The 25,928-nt window shown below is 39.8% G+C and overlaps 1 protein-coding gene across 2 annotated transcripts in view; it reads left to right on the forward strand.

Moving 5' to 3' along the window:
* Positions 1-25,928, forward strand: part of cadpsa (Ca2+-dependent activator protein for secretion a) — a 603,717-nt gene that overhangs the window by 389,185 nt on the left and 188,604 nt on the right. For both annotated transcript variants that reach the window (XM_070894664.1, XM_070894665.1), the window contains exons 11-13: positions 2,203-2,415; positions 19,161-19,297; positions 23,525-23,712. In XM_070894664.1, the coding sequence (XP_070750765.1) occupies positions 2,203-2,415; positions 19,161-19,297; positions 23,525-23,712 (538 nt within the window). The remainder of the gene's footprint in view (positions 1-2,202; positions 2,416-19,160; positions 19,298-23,524; positions 23,713-25,928) is intronic.

Below are 25,928 nucleotides of genomic sequence, written 5' to 3' on the forward strand. Positions count from 1 at the left end.
TTGCAGTGGGATGACCACAGGGGACCCCTGCACTACCTTCCTTGCACTACTCTTCCTGCTGGTCTTCCATTCCCTCGCTGGCTGTGGACCCTTTTCCTACGGTAAGACCAACTCGCTCCACGTGCTACTTACGTCATTCTCAGCATCGTGGATGCTCCAGAGTGAATCCACCCTCAGCTCCAACTCCGCAACGCGGACCGTCAGGAGCCGGAGGTGGACACATTTCCCGCACATGTAGTCGTCAGGGACACTGGTGTTGTCCCCGAGTTCCCACATGGTACAGGAGGAGCATATCACGTGACCGAGCTGTCCTGCCATGACTTAACCCTTAGATACACTTAAATTGGCGACAACAATGTTAAAAGTTACTGACTAATAAAGAAAAATAAAAACTACTCACCAATGAGCAGCCAATCACTTACCACGTTGGCTGTGACGTCACCTTTTGATTTCTTTCTACTTCTTTTTTGCCTTTTTTGCCTTCTCTCTCAGCTGGAGCTGCACCGGTACGCCTCTCTCGACTCCCGCCTCTCTCGACGCTCCCCGGACTGCTGAGCCTTTCATAGGCCGCTGCCTCTCTCGACTCCCGCCTCTCTCGACGCTCCCCGGACTGCTGAGCCTTTTATAGGCCGCTGCCTCTCTTGACTCCCGCCTCTCTCCTGCTGCAGGAAGATGAAAACAAAAGCCAGACACCTCCCTATAAGTAAAAGGAAGGAAAACGGGTAAAGGATTCGACCAGTGCTTGGTCATGTCCTCCTGCTAATAGCTAAGTGCAGCATTGGTGGTGCCTGGGAGCCACCCATTGTCTGATGCACATCCCAAGAAAGAGCAGAAAAGCACGATAACAAGAAAGTAACAAAAATAGAATAAGGAAACCTACACTAAAAAGCAAAACTGTGTAATAGAAGATATGTTTATAGAACATTATTGAGTACTGGTTTCATTCTTTAACATCTATAGTATAACTATTACTTCACACGCACACACATTTTGTGCCAAGTGGTTGAGCTAGGTGCTGCTTGTTTCATGGTTAAATTCAGTTCTAACATTGCACCTGAGGAGCTGTCCCATTCCCTCCCTTTCCTGCAATCTGTGCGCGATTGCAACAAAATGAACTAACTGCAGGTAGTCTATAGTTTTTTTTAGCCAGAATTTAGGCTTTTTTAAAAACTTCATAAAAACAATTGTACAGCTCATAAGATTAAATGGATAATGGGGGAGAATTGAACTACTGACTGTCTGAAAACATGGGCGACTGTCAGTTGAAAATCTCCCACCTGAATCAACTGTTAGGCAGGCCTTTAAATGGGTGCCCTGCACTCTTGCCCAAAACAGGCAGGAGGCTGTTTACTATGCAAGTAGCAGTTCTATGCTATTTTCCTAATCCTTGTTTTTCTTTACCTTTCTGCCACATTGCTTTCCCAAATTCTCCCGGTTTCCTGGCCTCTGTCTTCCCTCATCCCACTCCTTTTGTTTCGTTTAAAATGCTGCAAAGAGCCACAATCCTGTGTCATATTAAATCTTAAATTGCTCGCCTGTATGCGATGACCTTGTGCAATACCACTCTGTCCAGACTGCACTCCAGGTGCAATGTTACAGTGAGGTTTCACGTAGGTGAAACCACTTGACAGATGATTCTGTGAGTAAACTACTGATCGTTTCATTGGTAATACTGGACTGAGTTCCCTTTTAAGCATTTCATAGATGTTAAGCTGTTGAGACTCTGCTGGCTTTAAAGACTGGAGTTTCTCATTTATAAATATTATTTAGCCAAAAGGAAACATTTATTGTGGTTTTAAGTTAGAGATAGTGATGTGAAAGTGAAAGAAGTGCAAAATGGTATAGCCATCTTGGTCCTTAATATGTTAAATAAATGTTGCTTATTAAAGAATGTTAAATAAGTGATAATATTCATTGTATGTGTCGCACAAGCCTTTTACAGCCTGCAACACGGAGAAATGTCCATACGTTTCAGTGCATCTTGTACGTGGATTCTATAGTATTCCAGTTACTAGGTTTTTAAAAGTATTTTCATTTTTTAATAGGAGTGCTGTCATAAAATCACTTTGTGAGCCCAGACAACCTTAGAAAAATGTAGTTCATGAAATGTTTCAAAGGTACATTTGTGGTAGTAATGTTTGCTGATTTAGAAGTACAATTGTATAGTCTGCTCATATAATTATTAAATAATTCACCATCTAGGTTTGGAGGGTGGTAGGACATTCTTTAATGCAGTTAAAGAAGGAGACACTGTGATCTTTGCCAGCGATGATGAACAGGATCGCATCCTTTGGGTTCAGGCAATGTATCGTGCAACTGGTCAATCCCACAAGCCTATACCTCCAACTCAAGTCCAAAAACTCAATGCCAAGGGCGGAAATGTACCCCAGCTGGATGCTCCCATTTCCCAGTTTTGTAAGTTATTAACCATATTTATTTTGAAATTGCATGTTGCATGACTGTTAGTTGTAGTTATTTTGGTACTAAAAGTTAATGGGCACAAAACTAGAATATTTGTTTAGATGCTACTCTAGCACAGAATGGGCTTTCCATGTCTCTCAGGTATTTTTACACTAATATTTTAACAGAAAGTTTTGGACAAGAACATTATATGAATGAAGTTTTTTGGTGCTTATATGGGGAGTATATTTTGAGGAATTGCCCAATAATCATAAATGTTATAAAGGAAGCTAGCCTAAAACTTATCAGTGTTACTCGGTTACTGCTTGTTGCTCCATTTTATGTTTTCAAACCTAATTGCATGTGGATACAGGGTAGAACTCCAACTCCTGTGACATCATCAACTTTTGTTGACCTTCCTTATTGAAATCCATGCTGAAAATTTTTATTATATTCTCTGTCTATATGTTTTGTTATCTCATCTTTTAGGAATGATTCCAGTATTTTTCCTACCACTAACTAGTCTATAGTTCCCTGGATTAGTTCTATCTTCCTTTTGGAAGATAGGCATTACATTTTCCAGTCCTCTAGCACTATTCCTTTTTTCTACAGTTTTTTTAAAATGTATGGATACTAGTATCTCCACTATCTTCTCTCTAATTTATCTGCCAGTGCAATTTATCTGGACTTGGAGTTTTGTCTGTCTTAAGTCTCCATACTACAACGAAGATATTGAAGCACGGTAGAAAGAGCAGAAAAGATGTACAAGGATGTTACCAGAATTGAGAGGATGTAACTATCAGGAAAGATTCAGCAGATTAGGTTATTTTCTTTGGAAAAGGGAAGACTAAAAGGAGACCTGATAGAGATAAAATCTTTCAAATTTTGAAGCAGTTCAACAGGGTGGTTGTGGAGAAACTGTTTCCATTTGTGGGTGAGTTCAGAATTGGGGGCATGCATGTAAGATAGACACAAACTAATCAAATAAAGATTTTAGGAGGACTTGACACAGAAAGTGTTTAGAATGTGGAACTTGCTGCCACATGGAGTGGTTGAAGTAGATAGCATTGATGCATATAAAGAGAGGTTTGATGCATATGTGAAGGAGAAAGGAATAGAGGAATATGGGGGTAGGAAGGGAAGAGGTAATTAGTGGGAAAAGGCGCATGTGGGTCATAAACATCAGCATAGACTGGTTGGGCCGAATGACCTGTTTTACTACTGTACATTCTATGTAAAGTTTGGCTAGGTGGTCTTGCTAATTTCTCCTTTTGTTCTTTAGCTGCTGTAATATCCCTCTTGACTTCTTTTATTAACCTCTTCAGTGAAAACTGAGGCAAAGTATCTATTCAGTATTCCTGCCATTTCAGTATCACATCTTGACAGTAATCATTAGAGTGGAATTTTATGATGTCAGAAGAGGGGAATTCTACACATACAAGCTGACCAACCATTAACTTGTAAAGCAGAAAATGGAACAACAAAAGGCACCAATAAGTACATAGGTATCTCCTTGTATACATTTGGGTATGAAACAAATCCTTAGAGTATACTCCCCCTGTAAATACTATAATAGTTGTAAATGGAAAGATACTGCACCTTAATGAAAAGCTGATGGCCTAGAAGTTGGATCGCGCAGCACCCATTTTACAGGTGTAAAATGGACACCTAAGTGTCCAATATGGCAGGTGGAATTCATTCCTTGCCAAAAGTGTGCTGCCCGCCATATTGGATCGGGCTCATTGTAATAATTAAATAAGGGTTCTATGCTGCACTACAACTGGAGACTCGAAGCAGTGCACGGACAGCACTACCTGTGACTATCAAGATCATGGTAGCCTTTATCTTTTACGCAAAAACCTCACAATTTGCTGTTTACCACTATATCAGGGAGGTCACTGAGGCAGCAGTATGAGCTGCCATTGAAACTATCAGCTGTCATCAGGCTCCATCATGGTGTGTGCCACTATTGTGTTTACAGAGCTAACCTAAGAAATAGGAGCAGGCGTAGGCCATTCGGCCCCTTGAGCCTGCTCCGCCATTCACTAAGATCATGGCTGATCATCTACCTCAACTCCACTTTCCTGCACTATTCCCATATCCCTTGATTCCCTTAATATCCAAAAATCTATCGATCTCTGTCTTGAATATACTCAACAACTGAACCTCCCCAGCCCTCTGAGGTAGAGAATTCCAAGCCCTGTAAGTATTTTGTATGTTTCAATGTGATCATCTCTCGTTCTTCACTTCCTTCATGTTGGAGAGACTAGTTTCCATGCACCATGCGAAGTCCCGGCACAAGTTTGAGCTGGACTACTGCATTCTCTGAGCATACTGGCAGGCTGCCCAGTGCGCCTAACATTTGCTAATGTATGCCCATCAGCCCTTTTCTGTAGACTGGGCCCTTAAAGATTGCATCTGAATCCTCTGCAGCAGAGCTAATGTGTGATCCCACCCTCTGGCACCACTGACATCTGTAGCATCCTATCCTCCTGCCCTAAATCCTGTAGATTGTGGCCAGTAATCCTCATCACTTGAAGACCACTCCTAACCTACCCTTTAAAGTATGTGTGATGCCAGTCTCTCAGCTGGTTCTTGCTAGGGTCAGACACTGCATCTTCAGTAAGGCTGGTCTCTTGTTCCTCAAGTGACACAGTGGTCTCAACATTTTCGGCACCTGGAAGAGAGATGAGTGACTGTTGGAAGCAGCTGGAGTTTTTCATGGAGAATGTGTAGGGTGAAATAGAAGTAAGATAGGGAAAAGATGATGAGGTGTGAAGAAACCTTGTGCGACATTTCCTCTGGTGTTGCCACACTCCACAGTAAGGACTTCTCCGTCCACACCTATGATGGTCAGCACAGCTTCTGGGGAAAGGGTGTGCAGGCGGGTTCGGGAGCCTCCAGTTTCCATCTTCTTCCTCATGTTGCGTGCAACCTATTCCTGCAAGAAGTAAGGAAGTACGTTAGCCTTGTTGAGCTGTTTTAAGAATGTGCCTGTCATGTCCATATATTTTGTATGTTGTGTGCAAGATGTGAGGTATAGGAAAGTGGGGTTGCAACAGTGGTGAGAGTGCGAGGTGCAGAGTGAGTGAGTAGGAGCAGAGGAGGTGGAGTGTGGTGCAGTGATTGCAGGAGAGTGATGGAAAGTAGGCTGCAGGTGGTGCAGGTGTGAGGAGCGAGTAATGGACGTGAGAGGTAACATTTTTAACTTGACAATTCTGGTGAGGTAATTGAACTTTTACCAGCATTGCAACCATTTCCTGGGAGCTAAGCTCCTGGCATCGATGATCTCAGTGACCTCTTCCTACAGGCAGCAGAGGTGTTGCCTTGAGGGCCTTGTGCCCCCATGAGTATAACAGGATCTCCCTCCTCCTGTCCACTGCCTCGACCAGGACCTCCAACCCTGCATTAGAGAACCTGTATGTCTTGCAGCCATTTTTCCAACTACAAAGTTTCCTTGCTGTCTGCAGCCAGAGTGCACCTTTAAATGGCATCAGATGCACAATTCCACCCCCCCCCCACCCGCCTATCAGACAGTCAATAAGCAGAGTGTTGGCTGCATGCCTGACTCATTATATTGAGCTGCTTGCGCAAATTTCATGTCATCCTTGCGCCCAGGTGGACAGGCGCGACAGCCCTGGCACGACAGTTTTCAGGCGCGATCGAATTTCTAGGCCAATGTGTCAACAATTGGAACTGTTGATTTCAAAATCGCTAATGTAGCTGTAAAAAATATTAAGAAAATGAATGTCGCTGTTCAAAATAAGTTCAACTGCATCCATAAGCAATAATATTAGGTTTATATATGATACGACCTTTGGGTTTATAAAACATTAAATTCACCAAGCTTAAAATAATAGATCCTGCTATTCATGCAAACTAACATTCCAAGTTTAAATTTACTTTTTTTTGATTGCACAAGTTTTTTTTTGAAGAAAACTATATTGACTGTTCAATTTATGTAACAGTTGGAAGGTGAACTGTATACTTGCTTATTTAACTTAAGATTGGGTACCTGTTGGTTTTGAGGAAATTGTGCAACACAGTAAACATTATAAATTCAAAAACAGTACCACTTTTGTTGAAGCTTTAATAGACTGATTATAAGTACAATTAGGAAAGAGATATTTTATATGAAAGCTGTTAGATTTAATATATATTTAAATATTTTGCCACTGTTCAGAATTTTAGATCTCTTAAAATAAAATGCCTTATTGGCAGAAGATGATTATTAGCAGGTAAAATGTTTCAGTTGGTTTACAGTTTAATAGCTATCCAGAAAGATTTGCCAGTATGATAACATCCTGTCTGTTAACGTTTTGACTCCCATAAAGAAAGGACACGGATCATCCACAAGATTAGGCCCTTATTTGCAGAGAATTCACTGGACACCTTCATTCCTATGTAGTGAACATTTTTGGTATCAAAGTGTGCATTGATTTCTGTGGAGATATGGGCCTTATATTCTTTATAATGCCTCTCTAATAGAATACCCAAGTGACATGCTTACACAAAAATAAGCTTTAATAAATGTATGCAGCTCACCATACCCCGGTCAAAGTGGTAAAACGGAGGCAATTCAACACACAAGCATTTGATAGCCTTTGTAGACTAAGAAATAAGTTGACTGTAAAATATTTTAGGGGGAACCTGTACTTGAACTAAGATTGTACTATAATATATACTCGTCATAGAATTTCTTGATAATTCACAATAAAATGTTTTTCAATAACCTTACAGTATTAATCACATTACAATCACAACATCATCCAGTATAAATATTATCATGCAGTAATGGCACAGAGTGGTCTTTCACTTCCTGTCAGTATAAAATGAGCCCCAGATCTGAATAAATTCACTACAGTGCAATTAGTGTTTATATTACAGGAAATATAATCGATAATTCTGAGTGACTGTGAGGCAGTATTCTAATCGAGGCTTAAAGTTTGCTGCCCTGGTTTTTATCATTATCTAAATATTTGAACTCCTTGATTTGGTCACTTACTTGGAATCACTTCCAGTTATTCATTATTCTCAATGTAAAAACACCTCTGCACCCCTTACGCTGTCCCCCTATAAACAATGACCCGGATTTTGCAGTGGTAATGACAACAAAACTGTCAGTGTTCACCGTCATTACACCTCTGAGACTGACAGCAAGTTCTGGAGATAGCGGATGCACGCATAAATGCGGAACTTCAGAAGTTGCTGTCAGTGATGCTACGCTCCTCCATAGGGTGCACAGTTGACTTCCCCGGAGCTGGCAATCTTTGAGAAATCACTGAACTGATGAGAACTTAAGCTTATACTCTGTAATATCTCGCTTAAACAATCCCGAATAAGTTAAGCCTGGTTGAATGAGGTGTAACTGGGCTTTTAATGATTCTGATTCATAATTACTGATGAACAACTGTTCTGGCCCTGACAATCTAATGTTATATGTGTGGAATATCACATTTTAAAAATGTAATATCTAATTTTTTTAATCTAAAAAAATTTTAAAGTTTGTTTATGATATTTCAGCTTCTACCTTAATTCCATGTGTACGTGCAAATCTTTATTTCATTCTCTAAAATGATTAAAAAGTGAAAGAAAATCAGTGCATTTTACTTCCTGGTTTGCAGTCTGTGAGAATTCATGAATATGATTAGCTGCCTAGCCAGCTTGATGACATCACTTTTGCTGGACGCTGGCGATCCCCTAGACTTGATGCCACCGTGAAATTAACATCCGGAAAGCTGAAATTCATGCCATAGAGATCACTAGACCTTTGTGGCCAGCTTTCTTCAAGGTCAGCGGCGAGCGCCGTAGCTTCGCCCTGACCACAAATTCTGGACCATTAGCTTCAGCATTAGGCGCTGCCTCATGCCACTACTTTATAAAGCTCTAAACATCAGTTAGATGTTTGTTTTAAGTCTATAATATGGTTTAAGTGATTAAGTAGCAGCTGTATTTTGATGGCATGGGAGTTACAGTTATAAAAGGTAGATCAAGCAAATCATGTGAAAATTATATATACACATATAAATATTGCATGTAACTCCAGATGCTGAGAATCTGAAACAAAAATGGAAAATGTTGGAAACACTTAACGGATCAGTCAATATCTGTGGAGAGAAAAGACAAGTTTACATTTTGGGTGTACAACCACCTTTAGAAATAAAAAATAGGAGACAGTTAGATGGGTACAGAGGAACAGGCATAGGCCAGTTAGCCCCTCAAGCCTGTTCTGCCATTCAGTGAGATCATGGCTGATCTGCGACCTAACTCCATATACCTGTTTTTGCTCCATATCCCTTAATACCTTTGATTAACAGAAATGTATCAATCTCAGACTTAAAATTAATAAATGACCTAGCGCCAACTGCAATTTGTGGAAGTGAGTTCCAAACTTCTACCACTCTGTGCATGTAGAAGTGATTCCTAACTTCACTCCTTAAAGGCCTGGCTCTAATTTTTAGGCTATGTCCCCTAGTCCTAGATTCCCTAATTAGCAGAAATAGTTTCACTCTATCTACCCTATCAGTTCCCCTTAATATCTTTAAAACTTCAATCAAATCATCCCTCAATCTTCTAAATTCCAGGGAATACTACCATGGTTTGTGTAATCTCTCCTCGTAATGTATCGCTTGGCGTCCAGGTATCATTATAATAAATCTACACTGCACTCTTTCCAAGGCCAATATATCCTTCATAAGGCATGGTGCCCAGAACTGAACACAGTACTTCAGGCGTGGTCTAACTAGGGCTCTGCATAGCTGTAGCATGACTTCTAACCCCTATTCTAGTCCTCTAGATATAAAGTTATATTAATATAATCGGAAAAAGGGAGAAAGGAAAAAATATATATATACTTACACACAGACAAACACAGGAATCATGAATGAAATAATGTAACAATCATCTTGATTAAGTAATAGATAGAAGCATTAAGACATTAAAGAAACAAGGGATCTGTAAATAGCTAAGGAAGCTACAACATGATCCCATCAACAAGCACACCTTCCCCTCCTAGCCCCTCCCCTCTCTGCTTTCGAGAGGGACCGTTCCCTCCACAACACCCTGGTTCACTCTTCCACCACCTCTGCTCCTAGCTAACCTTCTCATAGCACCTTCCCTTGCAAGTGCAGGAGACGCAACACCTGCCCATTTGCTTCCTCCCACATATTATCCAGTGTCCTAAACACTCTTTCCATGTGAGAAAACAACTACTGTGTACTTCCTATAACCTAGCATATTATATTCGCTGCTCATGATTTGTCTCCTCTGCATTAAGGAAATTGAACGAAGATTAAGTGACTGCTTTAACGAACACCTCTGTTCTGTCTGCAAGTGAGATCATGAGCTTCCTACAGCCCGCCACATTAACCCCCCCTTCCATTCCCACTCTGACCTCCCTCATTGATCTTGTACACAGTTCCAAAGAAGCTCGCAACAAGTTCAAGAACAATATTTTTTCTTTATCCTAACCACCTTGCAAACCTCTGCTCTGAACATTGACTGCAGTAACTGCAGAGTCTAGCTTTATCCTTATTTGCAAACCTATTTTGATTTGAGACCTGAGCCCAGATTTTCAATCTCACATTTCCAAGGCCACCCATTTCCTCAGCTATCTACCTTTGTCTATTTAGGGGCCAAAAATTGCCCCGCGGCCCGTCAAGGGGCGATAACCATCCGGGCCCGGGTCAGTTAACGCTTGGGGCGCAAGTCCGGCCTCCGGCATGGAATTGCCCTTTGCGCCCCTCAAATGAGGAGGAGCGCTGTCTCGGGTGCTCCACCTCGTTGAAGGGGTGCTCCCAAGGTGTCAGCGCAGCACTGAACAGGTCAGCGTTACACAGCTGCTCGGCGTAGCGCTGATGCGCCACAAGGCCTCTCCCCTTCATTTAAAGGGGAGGGCCGCTGCAGATTCTGCAGGCCCTTTGCTGGCCACCGCTGGGCCACCAGGGATAATCTCGACTGTGCAAAAGGAGTGCTGGGCTGCCTGATGGTAGCCTGGTGGAGATGAGGGCCATCATTGTCGGATCGACGGAAAGGCCCCCCCCCCCCTTTAAGGGGTGCTCCGGGAGGCTGTCAGCATCCCGTAAAGTTGGCCCATGCCAGCCTCGCCTCCTTCAGGGCAATTTCTCCAGCGGGGGGTGCAAAGGGGTTGGCGCGCATGGCGATGATGTCATCGCCAGGTGTGCGCCGGCCCGGAGGCGCAAATGGCGGGGTGCACCGCAAACTCGAAATCATCCCCAAAATATCGGGGGCAATTTCGCCCCAGGCACCACTGCTGCCCGCCCCTGGGCGAAAAGACAATTGTGCCCCGTTAGCAATTACCGCCGGCACTAACGGGGTGCAAAAAAGGGGCAATTTCGGCCTAATGCTTCTGTCTCTAACTTGACTGTGATGGCTATTCAATCATTTCTCTCTGTTGGTGTTATATATATATATATATCCTATCTTTTTTTCTAATTCTATTAATCTGCCTATCTCTCTCTTATTTTAATTTCTTAAGAAGGATCTGCACCCGAAAAGTAACCATATCTGGGGGCCGAAATTCAGGGTTTCAAAGAGACCCGTTAGTGCCTGTTTGCATCGGCCATTCGTAAAAATCAATCGGCCGCCACTTTGGGGTCAACAGGCCGACCCGACCTAAATTCAGGTCGGGGATTTTTCGGCCTGGACCCCATACCGCCCAAATGGTATCACCGCCAATAAAATCAATTAAAAAAAACACTAAAAATACCTACCCAACGATTTTCACCTCACTCCGTGGATCTCCTGCCGCGCAGTGCCTCTGACAGGTTTCTCTGTCGGTGCACCTTTGCAGAGTGACTGCAGGCCGGCAGCGCGGCGGCCCTTAAAGGGGAGGGCCCACTGCCTCGGCAGCAGTGCAAGAATTTTTGCCGGACGATTTGCCAACCGGCTGGCAAAATACTTTGCCCTGGGTTCGTTGGCAGCCCGGTACCCCCTTTTGGGTGCCAGGTTGCTGGCCTGGCTGAAACCCTCCCTGGTGGCCCAGTGGCCAAAGTTAAAAAATGATCACATCTCTCCCCTTTAACGGCGGGGAGAGAGCGTGGTGACTCACACGCGTTGACAGTGGCGGGCCTTCCGACCCATTTTCAGCCAGTCAGGCTGGCTTTTGAGTCTAAAGCCCGCCCCATTATGATCCATTTCCTGTAGGACTTTGAAAAAAATTCAAAGTCCTGAAAATGGATCTACTCACCACACCAAGAGTTCCAGCGCTAAGTAACACTCCAAAACTCATAGGTGTGCCAACTTTCTGCCGCCTCTGAATTTCGGCCCCCTGTTCTCTCCACAGATGCTGATTGTCTTGCTGTGTGTTTCCAACATTTTCTGTTTTCCTTATAAATAATGCATGCGGATTCAAGTATTTTTTGTACATTATTATCTTCAGTATGTAGGTCATAGTATCCTTAGCACAATTTCTGTGTTGCCAATCATAACTCTTATTTTACCTGCACTGTTGGACCATATGGCCAACTCACATGAGAATAAATAGTGTTGCTGTGTTTTGATCTTAACAGCGGATTTTCATGAAATGTGTTTAAATGCCCTTTCAACAGAGCACTAAACACATAATTATACCTGCTATTTTATATTTATAAATAAAAGATTTAAAATGTAACCTAAATGAAAAAAGTCAAGGTAAAAGTACATCTTCAAAGATCAACAAGCAAATTACTGTACAAAACCCTCATCAAAACTGATCATTATGTTTTGCGTTGGATTCTCTGTGACCTTTTCTGATACATATTCAGCCAGCTGTCTACTTTTCCTGTTTATGTAATGATAATTAAATTCTTGCATGTAGGCATATTTCACCTTAAAGAAATCTGTTTCAAATGACATCTGTTGTGTTACTAACATACAGATATATGGTGCAGTAGAAGGGTTTCCTGCTGCCAATTAGTCACATTTAATGAAATAAAAAGTTGCATCATTTCAAAAATATTTTACATTGAGTTTTGTTTGCTACTCTTCATAGATTATCAAAGCTTTCCGTGTTGATTTCCGGCCTCCTTTGTAAAGTGCTGTCTGAATGTAATAGACAGTTCGTAATCATTGATAGTCATACAGTAATTTTTTTTTAATCCTGTATTTTGCATAATTATTGAATTCGGTTTGGAGCAATTCAATGACAGCTCCACAACAGTAGAAAGTACATTGAGCAATTTAGTAGCTTACAAACTGGAACGTCTTATGTTTTACGTATTATGTATGCAAAGCTGTTTACAATTTAACCTGTATGATATAACATTTCTTGGTGATTTTAACCGCAAGAGAAGTGTTTTGCTAGATGTTCTGTTGTCTTTTCTTTTTTGTTTTTTCTTTCTTTGCTTGAACCCTAGTACTTTGAATGACACTACCTGCTGCTAGGTTAGGGCTCCTATCTGCTTTCCTAAGCCTTGTTGCTAGTCTTTATGTTGTTCTGGTTTGTTCCTTCTCACCCTGCTAACTTCTAGCTGGACTAAAGGGTAAGTGCTTCCCTGTAGCTAGCACGGGTCAGATAATCAGCACTGATTATCTGACAAATGCAATGTGTTTTTTTCTTCTCAAATCTATCATGTTTAGAATTCTGTAGTTTAACACTCATATTTCCTGAATTTAGGTTTGACATGAAAGCTTCCATACTGCAAATCCAGATGCATGCGGTATTTGCATAATTGCCCTCTCTCTGGCTTTTATTTTGTAGTCAAAGGCTCCTCTTCGTAAGACTTAGATATTTCTGAACATTTTCTAACCTCCATGCAATGTAAACATGAATTAACATCACAAAAGATGTCAGTAATATATTTGTTCAATTATCTCTACAGCTAATTGACTGCGTAATGCTTGAAAACAGATTGCCTTACACAATGATATCATAATGCCTGTTTCTTCACAGCAATGATTAGCACCACTGTGGTAATTATAGTCTACTGCCAGGATAAGCACAACAAATAAACTCCACATTTATATACCAGCTCTGGTTTCTGTATTCTTTCCATACTTATCAAACAACATGTGTTGTATCACATGAATGTTAGTATGTAAAGTGTTTACATGCGTGTGGAAACAGAGGTATTATGACGTTGCTACAAATTTAGCCTTTGATAAGCATTGTATTGCATTGAAAGTATTTAAAATATTAATAATCCCAATGTTCTTGAATTAGCAATTATCATTCAAAAATATAAGAGTCTAATTCCTATTAGATCATTAATTTTATCCAAGAAAAAGCTTGAACTATAATTCTCCATTTAGAACTTACATTAAAAATGGATTGGGGCATGCAAAAAGATTGGTATATAAAAAGGGCATTATTTTGTTAAAATTTATTTCAATGAACTCTATTTACTTTACTGGTGTATATTACGGCTTTTTTAGTAAAGATATTACACTAAGCCTCAAGAGATTTTAGTTTTGGAAGTTACTGCATGGAGTTTAGTTAATGCAGGTTTTACTCAGAGGAGACAATAGCAAAGGCTGTGGGAGTTGGCAAATATGTATTTGGAGTATTCCGAATGCAAAACCGAGGAGCAGGTGATGCCATCCCTCCTAATCATGAAAAATACTCCTGTTTACTCATAGACTTACCGTTGGATAACAGGCAGAAAATTCCAGCACTTAAGACAGATCTTATTTGTTTCTGTTTGATGCCTGACAAATATTCTGTATTTTGTTTTCTTTTGCTGTAGTGCATTTTTGGTGGAAATACACGGTGTTTTGTGAAACTCTGAAAGGGGCATCAGACTCCAATATAGTAAAAAATGCAAAGCAGTATCCATGTATTTGCACCAAACTTTGTTGCTATCCTATTAGATTGGTTTGGTAGTTTTGTATGCTTTAAATGCTACATATTTTATCATCAATACACTGCTGTAATATTTTTAGTATTTTCAAATTGCAATTGCTACATTTGAGGAATGCAGTACCACAATCTAGTGAATTTAATCAATTCACTTAGTGTGCATGTTTTTTTCTTAACTGCAGTACACTATAAACCACTTACTTTAAATATACCAATCAGACTAATTTAGAATGTTATAAATTCATATAATTCAATTTTTATTGATATTTGTGAATTAAGGAAGGATCTAAAATAAGTTTTACTCAAAATATAAATCAGTATTAAATAAACAGTCAATGCCCTGTTTGTGACTAACTTTGAAAACTGCTGGCTATCTGATCTGCATCACCTTTTAAAAATATTTTCCATCATTTATTTAAAGCAAACTGTTTGTAGTTATTTCAAGAATCCAACTAAAAAGATAGAATTAGCATTTTCTGGGCCACTAGGAAATGATGGTGTCCTGCAGTATGCCCGTCATGTTCTTGTTATGTGCCTTTATCAGAATGCTGGGATGTGACAAGGAGAATGTCATCCAGGCCAAATTGTATTTTAAAAAGAAAAACATGAGAAATATGCCATAGTAGTTTTGTTTAATTTTTTTGATTTGTTTGATGAATTTATAAATCTCTGACTATGATGGTGAAAGTAAAAAGGTACGTATCTTTGATATTTACATTTTAAAATGCTGAAAATAATGTAGATCAGTTTCTCATTAGAGCTTCAGTCCCCACAGAACATTCTCGCAGCTAGTATCTGAAAATGGATAGCTGCCATCAATCATTGTCATTTCTTCTTTTCACTTCTCCAGCTGAGGTTGACTAGTGTCATTGTTTGTTATTGTCCAAAACAGATCTTCATTCTTTTAATGTCAAAGAGATATGACATGTGCTCATTTACCAGAGGACTGTGATAGAAAGTCACCTTTTTCATGTCTGACATCTCATTGTGAACTTTCTACAGGAAATGTTAATAAATTTGTGTGACATAAAATTAATTGTCTCTGTGCTGTTAACAAGTTAAAAAGCACTGCAGTTGAGATTTCACTGCGCATTATTATCTTACATTATGAAGATTAATCCTTATTAAAATGATTTATCATTTAAAGCCTTTAAATATTGTCACATCCTCTGTGACAGCTAGTAGGTTCCAGGTTCATTTTTTTAAAGCAAATTTAGTATTAACATTTTGTTGCATAAATTTGCAATCCTTTAATTCAAATATCATTTTTGTTTTTAGGGACAGATAATTTCACTGTGACTCATTAAACAGACTAGTGGAAAGAATACTGGCCCACATTGGAGCAGCACAGTTTAACTTATTGCAGATTAAAAGAGGCTAATTAATTTAAAGAAATCCCTTAGAGTGCACTGATTATGAAATCTGCCATTATGTACATATGTTGTGTGCAGTACATGGTGAATTATAGTATAGCTTGCTATTAATTGGTAATTGATGGTGTTTTACAAACATATCATCACTTGTAATCTCGATACATATATATATATATATATATATTTTCATATATGTATAATTCTAAAAATAGATTAAGTTTATACATAGTAACAATTCACAGTGTCCTAAAAAATGAATAGTTCAACATTCTTGCACAGCCACCAAATACATATTAAGCGTGGGGTTATTCCAATATTATTAAATGAATGGAATGTAAATAATTATAAGTAATATATTGCAGTTATTCACATTCTGGATTTACTTCTTAGAATTAGTGATTTGTTAATCTGTAAAATGTATCAAACGGGTTAATATTAATTTTTTAAAAATTTAAAACACTAAGCATCATTATCGATGTTGGTTCTGTGATTACTGACTGAATGCTAAAAATTATTTGCTAATTATTTCCTGTAGATGAATTCAAAACATAAGCTTTTGTCTCTTTATATAATTGTCTCATCATCTGGAGTCAGACTCACTCCTTGGGACTGCAGTAATATTTCTGTATCAAAATAAAGAACATTTGAATATGATTAATTTATTCAGGGACTTGTATGAATTAACAAATCATTTACTGTTTCATACATTTTTTTAATCCTGCTCATTATGTTAGCAATAGATTATTTACCAAAATAATCTTCACATCTTTTATTCAGATTTTGAAAGCTGTAAATTGAAACATAGGAATCTTTCTTGTGATATACAAATATCATCCGTGACCCAGAGAAGCCATTTTTTTTTTACTGTATCACTGAATTAAAATATCAGCAAGCCTGCTGTAGAATTCTATTTGAATCCAATTGCATAGCAAACTTCACTCACGTGATTTTGTGTCTGACTCAGTAATGCATATGAAACTGTACCACTCTCATCTCTACTTGGGTGCAGTGTGCATGAACAATCCTGCATTCAAAAATGGAAGGAGCTTTTTTTTTTAAAAAGAGAGTCTAATTCTCTTGTAAGACTAGCTGTGGCTTTATGTGGATTATTCATGTGTCTGGATCTTTAACAGTAATGTTGTGGTATAAGCCCGGAGCATTACTGTCCACATTGAGCTATACAAATACGGCAACAGAGGGTTTTTTTTAGAAAAAGCAGCAGTCCATGTTTATGTGTTCACTCAACACTTGGGTATTTAACTTGCTGGTTTGGCTTTATGGTATGGTGCCTCTGTTGCCAAACTTTAATATCTTTAACTGTCTCTACATATTCTCAACATTTTAATTTTACCATATTCTTCCAGTTTGGGATTTAGAATGCCTACGTCAGTTCAATTTTTGTCATGTTATCACCAATTGATAAAGAAAATAAAGTCTCAATGTTAAATGCCCATTTTATTCAAAAAATATCTGAATGAAAAGGAATTAAGTCACATTATATAAACGATGGACTCCAGAACACTGAAAATTAATTGCATTTAAACGATTGCATGTTACTGATGAGTGTTAATTTTTTTTCTTGATAGTGTATTTGAAACTTTATGGAATAATACTTAAATACGTTTTTTTTTTGCAGTTTTCAATTAAAATTTACTAAATAGGTCCAAGCACAAATGAGAAGAATATGAATCCAATGTCCGCAGTAATACTTCATATATTATTACATTTTGCTCTTTTAAATTTGCGAGTTTAACACATTTCAAACCACCATTGTTTTATTTATTTTGCCTAAGTAATGAAACATTGCTTCATTACAAATTGATTTTCCCTAAGCAGAATGCTAGTCTTGACCATACACTTGTCAAAACTCACTCGTCTTAAGTTTAGCACTAAAGCATTACTACTTTGGGACATGCAAGTGGATAATCCTGTGACCTGTATGTAAACTAAAAGCTAGGGATGCACAAGGCAGTGGCAAGAAGGAGAGGGATTTTTTAAAGAAATCATCTTTAGTTGAAGAGCATTTGGGGAAAAGCCCATGTAATGGGAAACTGACTGTATGTAATAGACTGTGAAATCTGTTTTTCATTTGACTTGACGCATACAAGAAAATACCAGTGACTCGGGTGCATCTGACCACACCCAGAATGGCTTCTGTTTTTGTTTCTTTGGCTGATTACAGTATTTTAGCTCCACATGTTGCGATTAATTAGTTAGTCCCTAGGTGGTTGTGCCTACAGGCTTCAGTTTGAAAGGAAAGCATGAATGCTCCTACTTCATTAATTCATAGCAAATAGCAGAATGTAACCTTGCTGTGCCAGTCCTTTCGGTCTTTTTGTTTAGCAGTACAGATATAGTGTCAGACTGTTTTCCATCATGAATCCATTTTAATCTGCAATGAAGTATTCTGAATAATTTCATTACAGTCATAGCCTAACATTTGATTTGTAAAGATTACAATGATCTGTTTTATTGATGCCATTAACTTGATATAAACAATAAATTTTGCATATTAAAAATGTAATCTGTATGTATTTAAAGTGATTCCACCCGATATCGCTACTTCCTTATGTTGATTGTATCATTATCTTTTGCCTGTTTTGTCCCTCCTTCACACACGTTAGTCCCCATAACCATACTAATAAATTTGATTGGGTATATGGAATAGACCAACACAGATGTTGTCAGTGCAGCTCCTCAGTCAATCCACCAGGAGGTGCACTTGAGTACAAAAGATCGACATTCAGGTATCGCAGCCTGGTCTGGAAAATTTCTCCTTCATCTCCCCCAACCCCTCTGGGCTGTTCAATATCAGTTATTGATCTGTCCATGTCTTTCCAAATTGATTTGGCCATTTTATATATTTCTAAATAATTAATTTTGAAAGTGCAAATAAGAAACAAAAATATGATATCCAATCTACACATTCACTAACATTGTTTGAAATCTGGTTTGAGTGCAGTTTCCCAGGACAGAGCTGGACCTTACTATGGTTCTAATCTTAGTTTTACACCAGCATATCACTTTTAAGACTGATTCTATTGTAAAATAATTGTGATCCCATTTTTGTGATTATACAGTCTGTACTTTTTCCAAATAAAATATTCTCGCTTAACTTCTCAGAATTAAAATTTGATATGAAAACTGGTGTGACTAAAATGGACCAACAATGAAAACAATCTCCGTTTTATTCATTTTTGTGGTACCTAGCGGCAAAACAATCCTTAAATAAAATCTGAACGAGAATTGCATTCTGTGGAATGGCAGAATCTATTGTGAAAAATAATCATATAGTAAACATATGTTAATTAGTTATCAGTACACGTAGTATGATGCTTATAGGGGTTTGTGCATTATATTTTACATTTAAGTTGTACTGGAATTGAATATAATATTCCAGAGGGATAAAATCTATTGCATGAAAAGTTTTTGGAAAGTAAAAAATGAAAGGTGAATCAAGCCCAGGGTAGTTAGGTGGTGGGGGGGTAAATAATCCTAAAGAGCTTGCCTGCTCTGTTTATCTGCCCAATTGACAGCTTTGAAGTCTTTCTCTAAGTATACTCTTTTCTGTATATGTGCCTGGCAAACAGATGCAGATCGAGCGCAGAAGCATGGGATGGATGAATTTATCTCTGCCAATCCTTGTATGTTTGATCACGCCACACTCTTTGAAACGCTACAAAGGCTGACACTGGACCACAGACTTAATGATTCCTATTCTTGTTTGGCAAGTATATTGTTCATTTATAAAATTATAACACTTTCAAAAACAGTGGGAGAATTATTTGAGCTGACATATTTGTCATTCTATTTTAAATAGAGATAAAAGACCAAAAAGTATACACTGAGGTGGAACAGCTAAAATTATATATATTATCATACTGGCAATGCAAGCATTACTTTGTAAGTCACAGGAGATTTCAGTTCTGCTTCATGAAACTGTTGCCATTTGATTCTGCTATAAATTTCCACACTTAAGGCCTGGATTTTTCTTCATTATCCCACCACAGGTTGTGAGGGACAGTGGTGGAAATAGAGGGGAGAATAGGGGACTGACTTTGCCGCTCCACCCGGACCTTAATTTCTATTCCCCACCCCACGGGGACAGCCATTGGCTGCTCTTCCCTGCCTGCTGCATGCCAAAAGCCGGCAAGGAGGTGGGGCCCAGATTGTCGGCTCATTTACTTCCCATTCGCCATTCATACCACAGCTCCGCAGGGCCACCAGGTAAAGCCTGGCAGTACTCTCCAGGCTGGCAGCGTGAAGGCCTGGAAGTCTCCTGACTTTCCCTGATTTTCTCTCTGGCTGGATACCTCAGTCTTGGCCATGGACTTTAGGAGACGATTTTCTGCCGCCTTCGGGGTCCTTGTGCCTATGTAAACTGGCTTGCCGCCTCTCAGTTTCTGCAGTGCCAGTCTTCCATGAATACATAATGACCCTGACCCAGGAAACTGTGCCTGGGTCGTGGCAGGATCGGGGCAGTGGGTGGAAGTCCTGGTTGTCCCTGGAGGGGCAGATTAAAGAAATTCCAACCCCAAATCTTTGCTTACATCATGTTCATATCATATAACGAAGTAGCAAAATGTTTGTTAAAAATATAATTGTGTTTAAAAGTTTAATGTGCAAGCTAACATTCTAAATGGTTCTCTCTCCTCAGGCACTGCCCCCTCCATTTTAAAAACTGATGTTATCAGCCCCTCCTCAAAAGATCCATCTTTGCACCCCCTGTCCTTGAAAACTACCACCCCATCTTCAACCTCACTTTCCTCTCTAAAGTCTTTAAACATGTTATTGCTTTCCAGACCTGTCCACATCTCTCCTCTAACTCCTTCACCCATCCAACGGCACCTAAACAGCCCTAATGAACAAAAACAGCTGTAACTCCCCTACCTGGTGGAAACTCGGTGGGGTGGGGTGGGGTAGATAAAATGCTAATGGGGACTTTGCACTCCTTTCCTGTCCTGATCCGGCCAATAATGCACCCATCCCAAGCCAGCGGGGCCCCTCTTTAAATATGGCGATCGTGCCCCGATGAAGTCATCAGGGCCCAATCTGCTATTTTATCTGAGGCGTGAGCAAGGGAGCAGTGATGGCCTCCTGCCAGGCCAAACCGGTTGCTCCTGAATGGGCATGCTGCTCGCTTAGCTACGTTCCAGTCCGGGAGTTCAAATCGAGCCCCAGTATAAGCTTCCACATGTACGCTAATGATACCAAACACGAGCTCTCCACCACTTCTTTCAATTCCTCCACCGCCTCAGTGCAGTCACACTGCTTGTCCGACATTCGGTTTGGATGAGACAGAATTTCTTCCAGCTAAATATTGGAGATATTTATTGGACATGTTTGTGGCAGATAAATATCTGACACAAACTCCATAACTTCACCCTACTCTCTCAGACTGAACCAGACTGTTCATAACCTTTACATCCTGTTCAACCATGAGCTGGGCTCTGACCCCATTTCTCCTCCTTCACAAAGACCGCCTACATCTATCATTGGGTATCTCCAACGTTACCTCCAGACTCAACTATTCCAGTTACCCCTGTCCTCACTGACTTATATTAGCTCCGGGTTCCGCAATGTGTCAAATTTCAAATTATGTTTCATGTTTTTAAATCCTCCGTGACTTCACCCCTCACTATATCTGTAACCTTCTCCGCCACTACAATGTCCCGCTGAACTCTCCATTCCTCCGACATCGACCTCTTCTGCATCCTCCCTTTCTGTCATCCCATCATTGGTGGATGTGCCTTGAGTCCCTAGGCCTCATGACCTGGGAACCCCTTCCTAAACCTCCACGAGTTCCACTTCCCTCTCCTCCTTTAAGACCTATCCTTAAAAACAATCTCTTGTTCCAAGATTTTGGTCATCCCTCCTAACATATTTCTTCAACTCGCCATCCATTTTTTCCTCATGTTTTTGTAGAGAATTTTGGAACGATTTTCTACATTAATGGGCTATATAAAAAGGTGTTAACCTTTGTAGCATTTGCCTCTGAGGCAGAAGGTTATGGGTTCGAGAGCCATTCCCAAGACGTGTGCACATAATCTAGCCCGATGCTTCATTTCAGTACTGAGGGAGTGCTGGGGTGTTCGAAGTGCCATTCTGTACATGAGATGTTTAAAGTACGGCCCTGTCTACCCTCTCAGGTGGACATAAAACAACCAAAGCAAGGGAGTTCTCCCAATGTCCTGCCCAACATTTATCCCTCAACCACCACTACTAAAACAGATTATATGGTCATTTATCTCATTGCTGTCTGTGGGACCTAGCTGTGTGCACATTGGCTGCTACTTTTACCTGCAGTACAACAGTATTTCATTGGCTGTGAAGTGCTTTGGAACATCCTGAGGATATGAAAGCCACTGTATAATGCAAGTTCTTTCTTAAATGCAACTTGTTATTGTGTGCATTCATCATGTATATTAAAAGCGGACTTTTTCACTCAGCATACTGTAAATACTTTACTTATAATGAATAAAATCAGTGTATTTATCAATTTACTGGACCTGGGTTTGAATCTAGCTGAGACTGTTGGAATAAAAGGGGGTAATTTTCAACTGTCAGATGCCTGTTTTTCACCTGAAAGTCAAGGGACCACTTTGGCCACCTCATAGATTCCTAAGATTTACTTGATGCAATTTCCAGGGGGCTTATAGAAGGGCGAGCAGCACACTTGTCTGTTTCCAGCAGGATGATACTTAAATATGCAAATTGAGACCCCATTTTTAATTTCAGATAGGCAGAGCATGAGCTACGCACGTTGTGCCCATTTGTACCAGGCGGTGAGCGGCCTCACCAATGATCCATATAGGGACCACTCCTCAAAAGGCTTCCAGTAGATGGGATTTTTTGTGGGGCTCGGAAGAGCCCTCCTGCTCATCCTGGCTCCACAAAATTGCCGGCCCATATGCACCCTCCTCGGGATCGGCTATCCTTCCCTCCCAGGCCCGATCTGCCGGCCTGCTCAGTGTAGGAGCCGCCTTGCTCTCCCTGAAATGACGAGCTAGGGCGAAGTGCTCGTTTGTTGCTCACATCTCGGCGGATACATTCAAATGAGGCCCAAACTTAAAAATAATATGGGTCTCCTGACATTGGCTACAGGCTGTACTGACTTGATGGCCATTTCAGGTGGAAGTCGAAAACTCGTCCTCCCCACTCACACAGGCTCCGATTTTAACTCCAGATGGATTCCCCGCTCGGGCCTGAGTTAAAATTACAGTCGGGTCTCAATAATGTCATTGGGCTGCAACATGCATATGTAAAGAAAGACCCCGTTGGCTCTGGGCGCGATCCTTTGGTTGCCTTCTCAGGAGAGCAGATTCAAATTGCAGATGTTGCGATCATGACGGCCTTTGGACGGGTGAGAGCCAGGGCGATTATAACTGCCTACCTGCCAGGTTTCTGCTACGCAAGTAGTGTTAAAATTACCCCCAAAGCCTCTTCTTTGCCAGCTGTAATCTCCTGGGTGGAATTTGGGTAGTCTCAATCCCGTTTCTAGTGGGTACAGGTCCACAGAAGTTTGCACTTATTTGGCAATCTCAAAGTAGAAGAATAAAAGGAGCTTTATTTTACAAATGGCTTTGCCATAACAGAGCTTACAGAGCTTGATGCTCAAAACGATAAATTGTTCCATTCGTAGCATCAAATCCCTTGCATTGATGAACACAAAGCTGCTCCCCAAAAGATGTTGCGTTTTGCTTGCAGCACACTATTCTAGATGCTGAGATTTAATTTTACTATAAACTTTCATAAAAGCTTCTGGTCAATAAGTCTTTCTGTTTTCTAATGAAGGTTTCTGAATGATATTTTAAATGGCATATTAATTATCATTACAACTCGTTATTGATTCACATCCATACTGTAATATAAATAGTGTGCCAGAGAGTCATTTAATAACATCAAATCTGTTTATAAAATCTTTTCTGAGAGAATTTGATTTTCTATTCCACAGGGCTGGTTTAGCCCTGGCCAGGTGTTCGTGCTGGATGAATACTGTGCACGTTATGGAACTAGAGGCTGTCACAGACATCTCTGCTACCTCAATGATTTGCTTGAACGGGCAGAAAATGGAGCAATGATTGACCCAACCCTACTTCACTACAGCTTTGCCTTCTGTGCTTCACATGTGCATGGCAACAGGTAGAGTTCAGTAACAATGTAATGTAAGGGATCATCGTCTTTGTGATGAACAAAACACTGGGCTTTGTATTAACCTCATGCAGGAGAGATAAATATTTACATTCCAATATTTGTCAGCGTTCGACAAGAAAAAAAAAGAATTTCCAGAGGTGAACACGAGGCGTTTTTCCATTCAGTGGTTGTACCCATATTTTGCATTCCACACTGACACGTAACATGGTGCTAGTACAGAAATACCCTTCTCAATGTCTTTGTTTTGTTTCCAAACAATATGTTTATCAGACATACAACCTATATGTATCATCCATGCTGTTTGAAGTATTACATGGAGGTGACACAACTCAAATCACTTCAAGTATGGAATGGTCATATGGTAAGAACGAATCCCATAAATGCCTTCACTTCTGGAAACTGAACAATATATATTGCGAATAGGCACATTATAGGCAAGCACGCAGACATCCCTGATGCCGTGTTGAAGTATACAAGCATATGTTAGTAGTGTAGGCTGCACAGTACAATAGAAAATATTCTTTTTATACAAAGATTGTATTATAAGAAATTGAAGTAGGTGATTTCTCACATGCTGCATTTTTAGAAGAATCAGTACACACTGCAACATGATCGATAAATGTTTCAAGTGGAATATTCCAAAATACTGTCTGTGCGGAGCCATACCACTTATTATTTAAGCATAGTTAAGTTCCATTTTGGATTGACTCAACACTTCATGTAAACTAATGCTTAGAGATATGCTGAATGATTCTGCAGAAGATATATATTTCATTTTAGTTGGATTTTTGTTTTAGAAGAGCTTTTGTTGGCTTCTGATTTCCACTCATTTTTTCATTATTCCTTTTTCATGTTTTCTTTAGTTTGTTGTACTTTGATTTGTCTTTATTTCTTTCACGCTTCCTTGGTTCTGTTTCTGGCTTTCTACAAAACAACCGTCTTTTAAAGTGTGAAAGTGCCAGAATTACTTGTGTCACAGCCAAGTGTAGATGGTGAGGGGGACAAATCACTGAATCCCTCAACAAATGAGCCAGAGATTGACCTAAAAAAGGACAGAAAGGAGTCTAGAAAAGGTTCTAAAAAGGAATCCAAGTCGCAACCAAAACCTGAGCCTAAAAGGTAAGTGCCATTTTGTGCACACTTAGAGGTGGTGTTAAGTGAATAGGAAAAGCTGCATTAGTTTACATAGTAACAATGGTAGCAAACAGGAGCAGAAGCAATGGCAGCAGGTACTGCTATATGCGTATATTTTCTTTCCTCTCCGTATTGATTATTTTCTTTATTTCCATTCCTTAATTTCCTTGCACTACACTATATATCATTCCCTGACCAAGAAGATGACCAAGAGATCTTTTCCAAGATCTTTGCTACCCTTGCTCTGTAGCTGGCCTTAAGGAGGTGCGTGATTAGTCCCTAATTCACTTGACCTCCAATTGTCTGAGTCTCCTTGTGGGTAGATGCCCCATTTTTGCGCTGTGCCTAGCTCTGACAGTTGTCATCTCAGAGTTTCTATATAGAGAATTACAAAGGCAACGCATATCCCAACATAGCAAATTGGTACACCGAGTCCCTGAACCACCCAAGCAGGTATGATGACACATTCATAATTCACATTTACATGTGTCGAACATCACTTAAGTGTTTTATATGTTGTGTTATATAAAAGATGCACTTGAAGGATACCTACATAGGATAAAGAAACCTCTTGTAACTGAAGTCTGTACTGTTGAAGTAACCCACCCAAGGCTAGCTAGAAGGGTCAACAAGCCAGCTCCACATGTTACTGTTTTACCACCGATCCTTTGCACAAATGCATCATAAAAAGTTAGAACAATTATGAGATGTCATGTTAGCAAAAACATGGATTTAAATCAGAAACACTGATGTTAATGTTGAAGAAAAATATGTAGATACTAGAAATGGATCAAAGTTATATCTGAATATTAGCCTTTAACCAGTAACCTATGTCTTATTTAATCATAGTGCTGGTTTACCTGAGTATCCATGGTCATGCGCACCTGCACATATAGAGATTCACAAAAATAAATGACGGTTAACATTTGGTAGTCTTAAAACTTAAGAGCATAGAGACAGTCATTTTAAAATTGAGATTTATTCAGGTCCTCTGTGATCATTAGAACACATTTAAGAAAGCAAAAAGTTGTTATTCAAGCATCTGGTGGTTTCAATTGAAATAGAAATGT

This window comes from Pristiophorus japonicus, chromosome 12, assembly GCF_044704955.1.
Source record: "Pristiophorus japonicus isolate sPriJap1 chromosome 12, sPriJap1.hap1, whole genome shotgun sequence".
NCBI lineage: Eukaryota > Metazoa > Chordata > Chondrichthyes > Pristiophoridae > Pristiophorus > Pristiophorus japonicus.